The following is a 16,902-nucleotide window of genomic DNA, read 5'->3' as shown; positions in this document are numbered from 1 at the left end:
TTTTATTCATGCTACTTCCTAATGCCAAAGGCAAAAAGGAGGTCTCAGACCCACATTAGACATGTGAGAACTGAACAAATATATTAAAAAAATGCAATTTGAATGATCACTCTGGCATCCATTATTCCCTTTTGGATCCCAGTGACTGGTACGCTGCCCTTGACTTGAGGAAGGTATATTTCCCTGTGAGTATCCATAAAAGCCACAGGAAATTCCTCAGGTTTATGGTCAACGACTCTCATTATTAGTTTACAGTCCAGCCCTTTGGCTTATCTGTGGCCCCACCAGTATGTACAAAATGCATGGCAGTGGTGGCTGTGTTTTCCTAAGAAAAACAGGAACACAAGTATTTCCATACCCGTACAACTAGTTGGTGAGAGTTTGGTCCAAAAGCCAGGTATTCTTCAGTGTGATCAAAATCCAGTCCCTCTTCATAGTTCTGGGTCTGCTGATCAATGAAGACAAGTTAGTCTTCTCCACTGTTCAGATGATAGAGTTTCTAAGACCGGTCTTGGCGTCTACAGTAGTCAGGCTTTCCTCCTGCAAGTCAGATTCCAGACTATGTTAGCCATTTCATTAGACCTGAAGGCTCATATAGCCATGACTGTAAAGAACTGCCTCAGACTTCTAGGGCACATAGCCTCATGGACATATGTGTTTTGGCATGCCAGACTTCATCTCAGGAAGTTGCAGAGCTGGGTGAACTCAGTGTATTCCCTGATTAGTCAACCCACTGGACATGCTGGTTCAAGTATCCACAGGAGTCTTTGAATTGGTGGATGAACCCAACCAATGTACGTGTGGGAGTTCCCTTTGACCCCCCCACAACCATCTCTTTTCCAAGCTGAACTGTCCCAGTTTTTTTAATCTCTCCTCATATGGAAGCTGTTCCATATCCCTAATCATTTTCTTTTTACTTTTTCCAATTCTAACATATCTTTTGTCAGATGGGGTGACCATAGCTACATGCGGTATGAAAAGTGTGGGTATACTGTGGATTTATATAGTGGCACTATGATATTTTTTGTTTTATTATCTATCCCATTCCTGCTGGTTCCTAACACTTTTTTGACTGCTGCTGCAGTTCACAAGAAACAGAGAGGAAAAATCACTATGTCCTCAAATGACAGCCCCAAAGAAATGGTAACATATCCCTGCTTTAAGAGGGCTTTGCAAACAATGTAACTTTACAAGCAATATAATAAAACTTCACTTTATATTATTACTTATTATTTCTATTACTGTGGCCTCTAGGGTGGTTTAACACTCTTTTCAGATTCTTATTTTAGAGACAATGTTGCGGTGATGTTTTCATAAAATGTATAAAATCACCAAACTAAATAAAGCTTGCACTTCTTACACTTCTGTATGTGCTAATAACATGACTAACACTGTAGATAGCCTCGAGTATGCAAGTCTGAAAAGAGCAGAAATTGTTCACACACAAGTGATCTTTGCTGAATAGGGCAAAATATGCTTATTCAAGAAAAAATAATAAACAGAGGAACTTCCCCCATATAGAGCATATATGAGCTTTCCTGAGGGGTAGCTCAAACATACTTCTGATTCTTTCCCCATGCACATACCTAATTTTTTTTTGCACATTTTTGCATGCTTTGATAGAGGCCACTGTGGAACTGTATAATGTGAAACTATTTTTTAACCCTGTGCAAGAAAAGCTGTATGATTTATGTATGTTATTTTTTGTAACGGAAACACCAAGTTGCTACAGTGATAAGAACTACAGGAATCAATTCAGTTGAAAACAAACATATATTTCACAAGAAATAAAGTGAATGCAAATAACTCTGCTGTTTATAAAGCAAAGGCCGCCCATAAATTCTTTTGATGGTGCAGCTTCCTTTCTTTACAGAAAATGTGATAGTTTATACAACAGTTGTAGCAATCACCATCTTTCACTTGTGCCAGTCTATGTTACATTACGCCAAGAAATCAGAGGTACAGACTGGATAAAAAGAGTGCAATAAATATGTGCAAAATTAAGATATATTTGTGAATAATGTAAGTGTTAGAATACAGAATTGCTCAGCCTCCAAAATGTAAGGTTATGTGCTAGGTCCTGAACTAAATGTGATCTCTTTGATCATTTGGTTCTTCATATTGTTCAGATTTCACAGGGTTAAGCTTGGATGCCATGCTGTGGGGATGCCGTTAAATTGCCTCTTTGTTTATGAGTCAGTTTGGTTAATGGCATAAAAGAGGCTCCATTTGCTTTAGTGTAAAACAGAAAGATAAAAAGACAACAAAAACCTATTTGTTTAACACCATCTCCCCAAAGAGTGGTAAACACCATATCATGATTATTAAATTATAGATAAAAACAGACATTTTAAAATGTAAATCACACTAGGTGAAAAAATGTCATTACTGTGCAGTTTCTATTCCTGCTACATTTGAGGTTTTTGTGACTTGTTCATTTAAACTCCAAGGACTCCAAGCAGTAAGTGATCTCAGATTCTTTAGCTTTCCCAGGTATACCCAGAGGATTTAGATTTCAAGGGGAGAATATTTTCCTACATTCTCCTCAAACTAACCTAACTAAATTTTTAAGCAAGTTCATGTATCAAAACACTCCCATTGGAATGAATATGGCTGACTTAGAAGGGAAACAAAAGCAATTTGATAACAAGAAGGATCACTATCTGTATACTTTATTATTGTTAATCATGGATGGCCAGTTTAGCACCATATAAAACACATTGGAAGGCAGTGTCTCTGCCCCTAGGCCTAACTAGACAAGACTTTTCAGACACAAAGTTTTCAGGATGACTCAGTGATACTTCTATAGAGCATACATAGGTTGGTTGGTTGGTTTCCATTTTTGAAATAGGTGTGTGACTGTGTGTTTGCCTAGGTGAGTTAACATTAATAGGCTAAGAGAAAAAACAGGAAGCACATACCTCTATGTGATGCTCACCAATATTTGTTACACCATTCACACCCTTACAGCCTCCTTCCCTATATTTTATCATATATATACATATAATATTCAAATCAAATATTCACACACATTTTTATTTTTATTAAAAATTTTATTTAATTTTAATATAAATTAAAAATAATATAATTAAATAAAAAATGCATTAAAATAAAACAGAAACAATGCCTCCTCTCCCCCCTCTCACTTCTCCTCCCCACTTGACTAACTCTCTTGTTGTGTGAACAGTCATAATCATTTGTTTTTTTTTCATTTTTTTCTCTTTTTTTTCTCTTTTTCAAAAAAAAAAGCTAGCCCTCCAAGCTTCCCTGCTCCCCTCCACGCTTCAAAGAAGAAGAGAATGCAGAAGAAGAAGAGGTATAACTGTATTATAAAGGTGGCAATATACTCAATAGGCACTGGCACTTTTAAATCAATTTTAATTAAGATAAATACAACAATATTAAAAAATAATAAAAAACATAAAAATAAAGCATTTAGCAAATCATTTACTAAATATTTAAATAAGTAAGTCGTAAGTAACATGTTCAGTAAATCCATGCAAGCAAAATAAAATTTAAAAGCTTTGCTTGTGCTTTTGCTGGGAACTGAAAACTGACTGACTTAGGTAGGTTCTCTTTCCCAACCCCCAAATAACCCAAACCTCCTCTCTTCCCCTTTCCTGTAGCTTTTTTTTTGTGCATCTCTCATCAAGGTGCTCAGAGAGAGGCCTCTCTTCCTCTATCTGTGAATGAGGCCTGTCTGTACCCGTATCACCATCATCTCCTGTAGAGTTCTGCATCATCAGGCTCTTCTGAGATTGATTCCTAGACTCCCATTATTCTTGTACAATATTTACATGCCCCATTGAATTGATGATTTTCCTATCAAGCATAGTATGATCGTATGCTGCTTCTGATCTTGGGGCCCTAATATAACTCATAGTAGGAAACTAAGACAAGCCACCCTTGACTTGTTCTCTTCTCCCCATTCCATTTTTACCCAGTGACAGAGACTCTGTCCTGTTGGTGAATTTAATAAAAAAAAAGGAATTTTTTTGTGACTCTTTTTTTTAAACTTTTTCTCAGTAGTGGTGTCTTTTTCTCCTCCTTTCTCCAAATCACTATCATTCTTTTACCTCTACACCAACATCCTCTCAATCCCAAAACCAGGCTACAGTCAGACCTCAAGTTTTGTTTTTTCACTTTCTCATTCACAGCCCTTCCCTCTTCCAAGATCCCTCCTTCCCCCACGTTGCAGATTTCTATTTTAACCCAACCCACCAAGTTTGGGGTTTATATTATGGAATTTCACGCCCAAAATATGAGAGTCAGTTCTGTTTTTCTTGGAATCTATTCTTCTACTTTTACACTTACAATCAAAATACATCTACTTTGGATTTAATGAACTAGAACCACCATGAGGTAGAGAACTAAATGTCTGCAGTAAATCTGAATTACAGCCAGAGGTGAAAGTAAGCCGGTCTGGTCCAGTATGGCGTACTGGCAAGAGCTGTGGGGAGCCGCGGGCCCTTTAAATCACCACCGGAGCTCCAGGCTTGGGCGGGGATTTAAAGGGCCTGGAGCTCCAGCCTCTGCGGGGAGCTCCAGGCCCTTTAAAGCGCTGCTGAGCCCCGCTGCCGGAGCTCCAGCGGCGCTTTAAAGGGCCCGGGGCTCCCTGCAGTGGCCGGAGCCCTGCTGCCGCTACCCCTGGGGCTCCAGCAGTGATTTAAAGGGCTTGGGGCTCCCCACAGTGGCAGGAGCACCGAGACCTTTAATTTGCCCCTGAGCCCCAGAGCTCCCAGCCGCCTCTGCAGCTGGTAGCTCTGGGGTGATTTAAAGGCCCTGGGGCTCCCAGCCACAGCCAGAGCCCGAGGGCCTTTAAATCGTGAAAGGCCCCGCCTGTTCCGGTTGAGGCCATGGCACCGCTCAGTACTCCGGTGTACCGCTAAGTCCTTTAAGTTACTTTCCCCCTGATTACAGCCAGCAGAAGAGGGACTACAAAATTGCAATTCCAATGCCCGATTTTCCTGTCACTGTACCCACGCAGATCTTAACTAAACTGCTTGAAATCAGTATTAATCCAGCTGAAAAATGTTACACATCCAGAGCTCTGCCTGAGCTATGAGTAAAAGGCTGAGCATTTAGAACAAAAAATCAAAAAGGCAGGAGAAATACAGTGGGATATTGGATCTCTGTCTGTCTCATATATTCTCCTTTGCCTGAGCTTTTACATTGTGTACCTTCTTGAATGCTGTGCAGTACATTGAAAAACCCATATGTGATCTGTCTCTCAGCTGACTTGAACTATATAGTGGCAAATACCCCTATCATAAGGCATTTCACAATAACATGCAAACTACATAGCTGGAGAGAGCCACTGTTTTCAATTAATTTATGGTGTTTTCAAGACATTAAAGACAATTACTCTTGGAAACTACAGCCCATATTCCTTTCAGAAATGTTTCAGAAGATTGTCTGAAGTCTCTCTTAATACAAGAGATTGAATCTGTCAAAGCGCTTGAAACTGACACATTGCTAATGCTACTTCATCAAACAAAAACTACACTAAAATAGTGCAGTGTCTTGCACATATCCACAAAAATTAGGAAATGCGTTGTTGAGGCCAGATTTATGAAGGTATTTAGGCTCCTAAAGATGTAGATAGGCACCCAGTAGGATTTTCAGAAGCACGTAGATGCCTTACTCCTATGGGAGTTAAGGGCTTAGGTTCTTTTGAAAATCGCACAAGCTGCCTATCTGTATCTTTAGCTGACCACATATCTTCCTCTGGCCCTCAGTGTCCAATATCTGAGGACATTGGCACACATAGTAACATTAGCTAGGTAGCCTGTTGTGCCTCAGTAATGGGCATCTAATGCTTCTGTGTGCATTTTCCTGCTTTTCTGCTGCACTTAGAGGTGAACCTCAACCCCTGTCCAGAGCAGTTTTTCTCAAAAGTTGTAACTTGGTCCCAACCTGCAAATTTCTATGTACATTTTCAGCATGCAGTAAATTTTGTTTTTAAGTGGACTCAGGTTATGTGAAAATGGATAGCCCTATAGCGGCCTCATCAGCATGAGCAGCAGTAATGTTCGCACTGCTGTATTGCATTGCTGCCCGCTCCAGAAGGACACCACCCTAGCGGTAACAGGATACTTCAATCTCCACTCCCCTTCTGGTGAGAGAGTACTATTAGTATTCCTGTGTATGTATATCTTATGGCACCATTCACCTTTGATATCTAGGGTTATCGTATATCTATACTAGAAACACGACAGTGGTGCAGCTCTGCTACATTACAGTACAGCTGTGATGCTGTAATGTAGTGTAGCATAGACACTTTCTCCAACAATGGAAAGGCTTCTTCCATCGCTCTAGTAAATCCACTTCTCCAAGAGGTACTATTAGGTCTACACTGGGGCTTAGGTCAGCTTTACCATATAGCAACATAGCTAGATCAACCTAAGTTTTAGGTATAGACCAGGCCTAGATTTAGTGGTGCCAACTGTGATAGTAGATTTTGTGTTGTGCCCCCCAACGCTCCTGAAAATAGATGGAGATCTACCATCTATTTCTGTCACTCTATCATAGGCACATATATGGCCCCCATTACTACAGTATCTGAGCACCTCATACTCTGAAACGTATGTATCCTTACAATACTCTGGTGAGGTAGGAAAGTGCTATTATCCACATTTTACAGCTGGGGAACAGGAGCACAAGGAGTCTAAGGTCATATAAGAGGTTGGTAGCAGAGCAGGGATTAAACCATGGTCTTCTGAGTTCCAGGCTGGCACCCTAACCAGTGGACAATCCTTCCTTTCATTCCACATAATCCAGATGGAGAATAAATTTTGCATGAAACGTCATAATTTTCCCATGTTAATATCATACTTTGGTTATAATAAAACATTTCTATAGCCCACCAGTACATAGTATTGGCAATTTCAGTTAAAACAGCAATAATTATTTAATTGATTTTTGGCTACATTATTAGGCTTAGCTACTTTCATTTTGTATTTTAGGCATTATTCAGCAAATTCACAGTAGACTCTAGGCTTATGCACAATTTCTCCCTTGTACACTGATAAACAAATTAGGATGAATTAAAATCTTTCGCTACTACCATGTTCCGGGAGCATAGCATAGTGTAGGGGTAGGCAACCTATGGCACGTGTGCCGAAGGCGACACACGGGCTGATTTTCAGTGGCACTCACACTGCCTGGGTCCTGGCCACCAGTCCAGGGGACTCTGCATTTTAATTTAATTTGAAATGAAGCTTCTTAAACATTTTAAAAACCTTATTTACTTTACATACAATAATAGCTTAGTTATATATTATAGACTTATAGAAGGAGACCTTCTAAAAACGTTAAAAGGTATTACTGGCGTGTGAAACCTTAAATTTGAGTGAATAAATGAAGACTCGGCACACCACCTCTGAAAGGTTGCCAACCCCTGGCATAGTGTAAAAGCCTATGGGAACTTCGACATCGAAACTCTTTCAATGGCTTTTGGCTTTAAGAAGCTGCTTTTGATTTCAAGGGGGAATCTTGTCCTCGGTAGCAGAGATGTAATTTTGTTCAGGAATTTTACACCTGCCTTTCAGTTCAGTTACCACATACAATAATCAGGCTCATGGAAATGATGTAGGGGAGACTTGCTGAGCATGCCTTCCAGTAATGAAGTAGGGTTCTTTGCTGAATAACCGAAGAGAAGCCAGGGAAAAATGTTAATTGCACTGCAGCTATATTTCTTTCTGGATGCTTTTACTGCATCACCTCACCCCTTTCACTCAGTCAGTGATACCAGCCTTGAATGCCTGTTTGTGCACTTTCTCTATTGCCTTTGCATTTCCTCTCAAGCTGCCCTGTATAAATGGACTAATCTGAACTAATCTGTAAAACCACTACCTACTCTTTCAAATCTGTCCGCGGGACTCGCATCTGTTACGACACCTGCAAGAAGCCAGCTGACCACTCAGGGTTAGTGTGAGTGGCAGTGTAGACAGCTGATATTAAGAATAATTTTAAAAGTTTTTTAATGGTTCATCAACATTAATGTGTGCACATAGTTTGTGTAACAGTGTGATATTAGTGTTGTTATTATGTATATTAATATAGTGTCCTTTTTCTGCCTTCCTCTTTCTCTTCTATTGTTTGCTATGCTTACTGATTAGGTTTTGGTGTTTTAATTAGATTATTAACTGCTTATCCTGGCCACAGTTTACAAAACAAGGAGAAGTTGAGTCTTTAGGAAAGTCACACCTATGTTGGAACAGTACTTAACTGTTTGCTGGTTAATTTCTTAGATTCAACAAAAGACTTGGAAAATGCAAGTCACTAGTTCACACTTTAAATAGTAATATTGCTCTTAGTTTTCAAACTCAGGTGCCTAAATTTGGCACCTAAATGTCCCTTTTGGTGCCTAAATAAATACCCATTTTAGACACCTACTATGAGAGTTGACTTAAATGTGTATTTAAATGATGCATCAACTCAACATATAGATTTGGTAACATGTTGGAGAGTTCTTAAATTGCTCTAGGCTGAGGCAAAGTGACTTAGTGGATTGACCACTCAGCTGGGACTCTGGAGTTCTTAGTTCTATTTCTGGCTCTGCTGCTGGGTGACTTTAGGGGAGTCACTTCACAGCTATGTGCCTCAATTTTTCCTATCTGTAAAATGGGGGCGATGATACTGACTTTCTTTGCAAAGTGCTTTCATCTACTGATGAAAGCGTTATGTAAGAGCCATTTATTATTATTCGAGGAAGCCTGAAGGAAAGTGCTGGTGGATTCCTGCTGACTCACTGTAGCAAGTGGGGCTCACTATCCCTACTCTAGATTACAGGCAAGTGGGTTCTAGAGAAGCTCTAGGCAGAACAGTCCTCAGGAAAGAACCCTAGCCACAGATGATTTAAAGTATGGGCCAAAGGCTTGGGTTGGAAGTTATTTTATTATTATTAATTTCTACATACAGAAAGCCACAACCCAGAGGAGGATGGGACTTTACTCTGTTCAACATCTGTAGACTGTGTTTTGGTGTAGGGTGGGAAAGCCACCTGCTCCCAGTGCCTAAAATAGGTATTTAAATGCCGAAATACAAATTTAAGTGGCTACTTCAGGCATCCAAATATGAAAATTGGCCTTATTATTATTGGTGAAATCAAGGCAAAGATGAGAATTGACATACCCAAGAGCACATAGGCAGTCAGGATAGGAGTAAGGATTAGAATGCAGGACTTTCTTATGCTTAATGGAAGGATCACACCACTGGACCAGATCTCACTATGTATATAAATCAATATGAGTAATTGATAAATTACAAAATGTATCCAGATCAATTTTTGACTGGCTGCCTGGTTCTGTCTGCTTTTCACTAACATTTACAACAAATGCTTTAAATAAATTTTAAATTAGACAGCAAATGTTATATTAATAATCTAAATAATTCAATAATATATAAAACTGTACAAAGTGAGCAGCCTCCTAGGATGTGTTAGATAAATAAAACATGCCTTAGAAAGGGATATCAGTGTTAGAAGACAGGCACCTGTGCAAATATGAGAATAATTGTTACATCTCCTTCCCGTTTTATAGCCTTCCTTTCTTGGCATTGTATTTTTATTTGGCTCCAAATTCAAAAGGATGTGGAAAGGGTATACGTTAAAAAAGCTTGTTTTAACTCTGATTAGATTCTCTGTGTGTCAATTCATTGGGCAAAATACTCTCTTGGAAAACAATTTGTACCAATTCAGAGACTATTTCATTGCTGATTCCTGAAAGATCTATTCTGAGTATAGCAAAATAGCCACATGATTCATTCAGCTTGTGCAAAATACATCTTATCGTGGTAGGAGAATTAGATATGGAATAGATAAAGGTTGGTTAAACAAAGTGTCATTAATCACTCTGTTAGAAAATGTATACTTTGCAGGAGCACACTGTAATTTGCATCATTTTTGCAATGCCTTGCCAGCATGGCTGTTAAGAAATAACAAACACGTATGTATGAAAAGGACTGGTTTAAGATGAAAATAATTCTATCCAAAAACTCTGAGGATGGTATGGAATCCTGTCGACTGCACTCATTCAGCTAGAGAACACTGTATTTGTAATAAATTCCTTTTGCTTTGGATGAGTTCTGCATTTTCAATGAGGTTAACTTGGCAACATTCTAGTTGATTTTAATAAAAATAGCTGCTTTGAGGACAGGGAGCTGAGGTTGCCAAATTTACAGCTGCCTTGTACAATTACTCTTACACCTCCTTCAGGGCTACTTAGAACCAGTAAGCAAATTAAGTGTATCGATTGCAATTTTGTTGGACTAACCCTTTTTTTCTTAAGGAATAAACTTGATTCCTTTCAGTATGTGTCTGCTCAGAGTGATCTTTTTTCTTTTCAGCCATAACACAAAGACAACATCATGGCTGGATCCACGACTTGCGAAAAAGGCTAAACCTCCTGAAGAGTGCAAAGAAAATGGTAGGTTATTAAGTTTTCATTGCTGCTCAGAAAGGATTTGTCTTTGTGTGTGTGTCTCTCTGAATTCTTAAAAAAGGAAAGCATTTTACGGACTGATAAAAGGTGTTTAATTGCTGCTTTGGTTATAAGCCATAAGTGATACAGTATTCTCAATGTGCCATGTGTTTCTGCTTTTTATTCCCACTTTCTGATGATATCTAAAGCTGAGGATCGCAAGTGTGTTTTATGTCTGTTTTGTTTTTTGACTCCTTGACTGACCCCTCTCCCTTATCTCCCACTGAGAACTTTGGTCTGCAGAACAGAATCTCTTTTAAGATTCTGAGCTTTCAGTCTACAAGAAATGCAGTTCATAAGGGAAACCATCAGCACCATGAGAAATGAATATTATTTGATTTGATTTTAAATCCACAGTGTTGTGCTAGTTAGTATTTAAACAAAACAGTGTCTGATAGAACTGGGGGTGGGGGCAGGAGAACAGTCACTATTACAGTTCCAGGCCAGATATTTGGTGTTACAATAAAAATAGTTTGAAAAATAAAAACAAAAAATAAGATTGGAGACATTTAAAAGAAATATATTCGTTATGAAAAACAGATAAAAGTGGATTTTGGTTAAAAATATATCAACTGTGAGATATAGCTCTCATCAAACTGTATATCTTTATGTACACTCTATAGCTTTTCAGATTTTCTCTAGTAAAGTTTCTGTCATTAAAACAATTTAATAAAATTATGTTAATAAATGCATTCTAATGAATCTTTTTCTTAGATGGTATATTTAAATTGTCCTATATTTCAGTGTTGGTTTAGCTCACCAGGTATCATAAGGTGGGAAGGGAATGATTTATTAATTATTATTATTTATTTTGAGCAATAGAAAAAGATACAGGGGATTTTACACCTGCATTGTATATGCATTAGTTTAAAACTTATTTTGTGACTATGTGTTTAATTACTAACATAAAATACTAGATGTTTTCATATACCTCATTTGATTTATGTGAAACTGCCATTATACCTAATATTGATTAATGTAAACATTATCAGTAGAAGGGTAATTTTATGCCATTTTGCGCTGGTAAAAGACAGAGAATCATTGATGAATATTTGGATGTATAAAATGTAAGGTCAGAGGTATGGTACAAAATGTTCTCTTATTTTATATAAATCTGTGCAGTTTTTAAGTACCCATTCATTCCAAGAATCTCTCCCCATTTCAGCAGTAATCCTGACTTTCTCTTCTGATATGAAAAATATCACATCTGAATAATTTTGTGATACATTTTTTCTAGCACTGATAATGCTAGTTCCCCATGTCTTAAGTGCTACAATGCATACAGTAGAAGTATTATTGACACAAAACAAGGGGACTTGAGTTTTGCATTAGAAATGTGTCTCACACATGTTACTTGTATGACATATCATTGCCCAGTGCTTAGTGGTGCATTGTCTTGAGTTTAAATAACAAAACAAATCTAGACAGTGATACATCAGACATTGTTGAAAACAAATATATATTGCTTCTTTTCCCGGCAGTTGCAATTCACCGAAACCGCAACAACTACTGTAATGTCAAAAACTGAAATCATTTCAGATTATTTATAGGATTATTTTGCAGCCATTGGACTAGGGTGTTACTGAATAGCACTCTGGGTCGCCTCTCGCTTTCAAGAGTTGCTCAGCTCATTAATGCAAAGTACTTGAAGTGAAGCATAAAAGATTTTAGGGAGAGATCTTATGCTCTTTTTCTCAAAGTAAAGCTCTCTGATGTAACATACACAATTTTCCTGTAGTTCTTTGCTTGCTCAAGATAGAAATTGCTTGGTTTCTTTAATTTTTTGAGTCTCCACAGAAATACAGGCCCCTCAAAATGGCAGATGTTTGTGAGGAGTGTTACCAGCCTGCCATTAACATCTGACATTGGGGAGTTTAATTTGGCACACAAGATTTTGGATTTAATGCCAATTAAAGTACTAACTTTATACTGGTTTCAGCTAAAGCTGCGTAAATTTGTTTTATGCCAAAGAAATTATTTGCTCTTTACAGTTTATGATCTACTAAAGTTCACTTCTAGGTGGAGATTTGGACTTCTAGAAAGTGTGACAGGGTCAGGCCAGATGGATACAGGAGAGTGTTAGAAGGCAGATATATTAGTCCCAGATTAAGTAGATCTCTTTTCCCTGGGTAAGGTAACAGAGGCAGTTCCAGAACAAGCAGGAACTTGCTAGAACCAATTAAGGCAGGGCAGTTAATTAGGACACCTGGAACCAATTGAGAAGAAACTGCTAGAATCAATTAGGACAGGCTAGCTAATCAGGGCACCTGAGTTTAAAAAGGACCTCACTTCGGTTTGTAGCGTGCATGTGAGGAGCTGGGAGCAAGAGGCGCTAGGAGCTGAGAGTGGGAAGGCATATTGCTGGAGGATTGAAGAGTACAAGCATTATCAGACACCAGGAGGAAGGTCCTGTGGTGAGGATAAAGAAGGTGTTGGGAGGAGGCCATGGGGAAGTAGCCCAGGGAGTTGTAGCTGTTGCGCAGCTGTACCAGGAGGCACTCTAGACAGCTGCAGTCCACAGGGCCCTGGGCTGGAACCCGGAGTAGAGGGTGGGCCCAGGTTCCCCCCAAACCTCCCAACTCCTGATCAGACACAGGAAGAATTGACCTGGACTGTGGGTTCTACCAGAGGGGAAGGTCTCTGGGCTGTTCCCTGACCCACATGGTGAATCTCTGAGGTGAACAAATCCACCTATAAGCACAGGACCCACCAAGATAGAGGAGGAACTTTGTCACAAAAGTCAATGGTGCTTAAATAGGAAACGATACATACTTTGTTTTCTATATTGTTGTTGTTTTTAGGGTTCGTGTTTCTGCAAGTTAGTTTTATTGTCACTCACAGTTTGTGCTTTATTTCATTGCAGTTAGAATTTGCATCGGCTAAAGGGGATGTTTTATGCTGGCCACACCATATAACCAGTTCTGTAAGCAATTCTCCTGACCCAGCCCCTTCTGCCACTCTTAGCCCCTTCTGCCACTCTCAGCCCCTTCCTTCCTGTTCTTTTGCTGCTGAATCCCTCCACTCCACTCTCTCTGCCACCCTGGATTCTTTTCTACTCCTTTTCTACCTCAGAGTCTATCCACCCATAACATGTGATTGCTACATTTTTGGGCTGCTGACCACTAGGGTTTCCTCCACGACAGAGAAAGCCTCTGCTTTCGGCTGTTCTGTGTTCTTTGACAAACACTAATTCTCCACTCTTATTGACTCCCAAGCCTCCAGTCCCAGCTCCTTATTTATTACCTTTGGCATCCTCTAAACCCTCTCTGCACAGGTTCTCACTGACCTTTTCAGTGAAAATGACAAGATCCACCAAGACAACCTCTCCTCGTCCTCCTTCCCTGTCACAGAAACCATGGCTTCCTGCTCACTCTTCTCCTATAATCCCACCTGCCACTCACTGCCCATCAGAGAGGTAGTGTGGAGACCTGATGTCTATTCTTCTCTGCCCTGATCTGCTGTGTGACTTTGGGCAAGTCACTTCACTTCTTTGGGCCTCTGATTCCCCGTCTATCATATCTATTCCGACAGTAAATTCTCTGAGGCAGGGACTGTCTGTTACTATGTGTATATACACTGCCTCACACAATGAGGGCCTGATCTCTGTTGGGGGCCTTCAGGTGCTACCATAATACTACTAAATAAAGATGATCAGGAATTTTCCATCACAAATCATTCTGACGGAAAAGGTAGTTTTTTGCAGAATTTCAATTTTCTACCCAAAATTTTGATTTTTGCCAAAAAGATTGATTTTCTGTTGGGAAAATTGAAATAATATATTTTGTTTGACCTGAATTAGAATACTTCCTTTCATTTTTAAACAGGACCCAAAACACTTAGTTTTAAATCAGTTCAAAAAAGCATTATACTGCATTTATTTATGATGCACTGAGAGTTGTAGTTCTGGCCCCCATTCCCTCCCATGGACCAGACTCCCTGAATGACTACATCTCCCATAATAACAAACGAATAATTATAATAATAAATAATTCATAGCCTCTTATATAATGCTTTTCATCAGTACATCACAAAGCGCTTGACAAAGGAGGTCATTTATTTCAGCATCATAATTTCCATTTTACAGATGGGGAAACTGAGACATAGAGGGGGAAAAGTGACTTATATATCCTCTCATAGTGCATCATGGGAGTCATATGATTTTTTTAGTGCTTCTTGGAAGAGAGAATCTGGCCATGGAGCCTTGAGAGAATGGGTGGGGGCAGAAATACATTTCCCATAAGGCAACAGGGAAATGCAATTTAATGTTGAAATGCATTTCAACAAACCAAAATGAAACATTTCAATACCAGGTATGTCAAAATGTTTCATTTTGATCAAAATTGTCAAAACAAAATATCCCCATCCTCTTTATAGGAGCCCTTAATATATTTGAAGATTATCAGGTCCCTCAGTCTTCTTTTCTTAAGACTAAACATGGCCAGTTTTTTTTAACTTTTCCTCATAGGTTAGGTTTTCTAAACCTTTTATAATTTTTGTTGCTCTCCTTTGGACTCTCTCCAATTTATTTACATCTTTCCTAAAATGTGGCACCCAGATATGGACATAGTAGTCCAGCTGAAGACTAAAGCAAAATAGGCATTAAAAACCTCAGCCTTTTTGATGTCATCAGTTATTAGCTCTCCTTCCCTGGTAAGTAGAAGTGTACACTTTCCTTCATCTTTCTCTTGCTCCCAGTGTATTTAAAGAACCTCTTCTTTTATGTCCCTGGCTAGGTGTAATACATTTTGTGACTTAGCCTTTTTTGTCCCTAATAGTCCTCCTCAGCAATGTGAACATGTTTCCACTTTTTGTAGGATTCCCTTTTGATTTGCAAGTCATTAAAGAGCTCTTGATGCACCCGAATTGGCCTCTTACTATTCTTCCGATCTTTCCTTTGCATCAGTATAGTTTGCAGTTGTGCCTTTTTAATATTGTCTCCTTGATAAACTGCCATCTCTCCTGAACTCCTTTGTCCCCTACATTTTCTTCCCATGGGACCTTACCTACCAATTCTGAGTTTGTTAAAGTCTGCTTTTTTTTAAAATAGTCTATTGCCTTATTCTGTTGCTCCCACTCCTTTCTTTTCTTAGATTTATGAAATCTGCCATTTCATGATAACTTTCACCCAAATTGCCTTCCACAACGTAGCTAGTTCCTCCCTGTTGGTCACAATCAAGTCTAAAATGGTTGTCTCCTGGTTACTTCCTCCACCTTCTGAAACAATAAGTTGTTCCCAATACATTCCAAGAACGTACTGGAAATTTTGTGTTTTGCGAGAGTATTTTTCAACAAATGTCTGCGTAATTGAAGTCCCCCATTACTACCAGGTCTTACGTTTTGGATATTTCTGTTCTAGAAATGCCTCACCACCTCTTCTTTCTAATTTGGTAGTCTATATTAAACCCACCACCACCACCATCACCTACCGTGACATCACCTCTATTTTTTCCCTTTTATTTTTGCTCAGAGACTTACAACTGATCTGCCTCTTACCTCCTTCTGGACCTTAATCAGTGTCTATATTCTTGATGTATATGCCATACCTCATCCCCTTTTTCCTTCCTGAACAAGCTTCCAATATTCCAGTCATGAAATTTATCCCACCAAGTCTCTGTGATACCATTTAAGTCATATTTTAGCTTATGTATTAGTTCTTCCAGTTCTTCCAGTTTGTTCCCCATAAGCTTTACCTTGAGCAGATCCCCCAGTGATTTCCTTCTGGTTGCTCCTATTACCCTATTGTAGTTTTCTGTCCCCCAACATCTAGACTTCTGTTAAAGTTATCTTTTTTTGTTATGTTGACCTCTAGGCTTTTGTCGCTTGCCCCCTTTGAACCTAGTTTATAGCTCGTAATTAGGTTGTTCAGTTGGTGCATGGTGCTACTCTTCCCTTCTTCATCAGGTGGACCCATCTCTTCCCAGAAGTCCTCCTTCCTGGAACAGCATGCCACAGTCAAGGAAGGTGAAGCCCTCCCATCTACACCATCTGTGCAGCCATACATACATTCATCATCCTGTTGGGCCACCACTACCACATGCTCCTCTTGCCAAAACAATGGAAAGCTGTAATATTATTAATATAGACTTGTTTTTAAAACAATACAAATTCAACAGTATGGTCCTTTCCAATGAACAACTCTGAACTGCCATTCTAGAAATTCCATACAGGAAGATACCAGCTTATTTTTTGTATAAGCTAGCTGGAGCCCCAGACTTATCAGTATCCTGGAAAAATAATAACCCTTCAGATCATTAAGTAGGATCTGTCCTTCTTACTTTCTTTCCACCTTAGTGCAACCTATTTCCTGGCTGGTCATTACTTCCATGGAACACAAGTTCATCCCATGTTCGGCATATGCTCACTTTTGGAAATTTTACATTGTGTGGTACTGGGAAGATTTAAGAAAAAGTTCTAAAATCGC

At 39.1% G+C, this 16,902-nt stretch overlaps 1 protein-coding gene across 23 annotated transcripts in view; it reads left to right on the top strand.

Moving 5' to 3' along the window:
* The window catches only part of MAGI2 (membrane associated guanylate kinase, WW and PDZ domain containing 2), a 1,074,597-nt gene that overhangs the window by 724,046 nt on the left and 333,649 nt on the right, over positions 1–16,902 (top strand). For all 23 annotated transcript variants that reach the window (XM_039518176.1, XM_039518126.1, XM_039518238.1 and 20 more), the window contains one exon: positions 10,348–10,427. In XM_039518176.1, coding sequence (XP_039374110.1) covers positions 10,348–10,427 — 80 coding nt within the window. The remainder of the gene's footprint in view (positions 1–10,347; positions 10,428–16,902) is intronic.

The sequence above is a fragment of the Mauremys reevesii genome, linkage group 1 (genome assembly GCF_016161935.1).
Source record: "Mauremys reevesii isolate NIE-2019 linkage group 1, ASM1616193v1, whole genome shotgun sequence".
Taxonomy (NCBI): Eukaryota; Metazoa; Chordata; order Testudines; family Geoemydidae; genus Mauremys; species Mauremys reevesii.
Note: the sequence above shows the minus strand (reverse complement) of the source record. Positions and strands in the feature narration are given on the sequence as shown.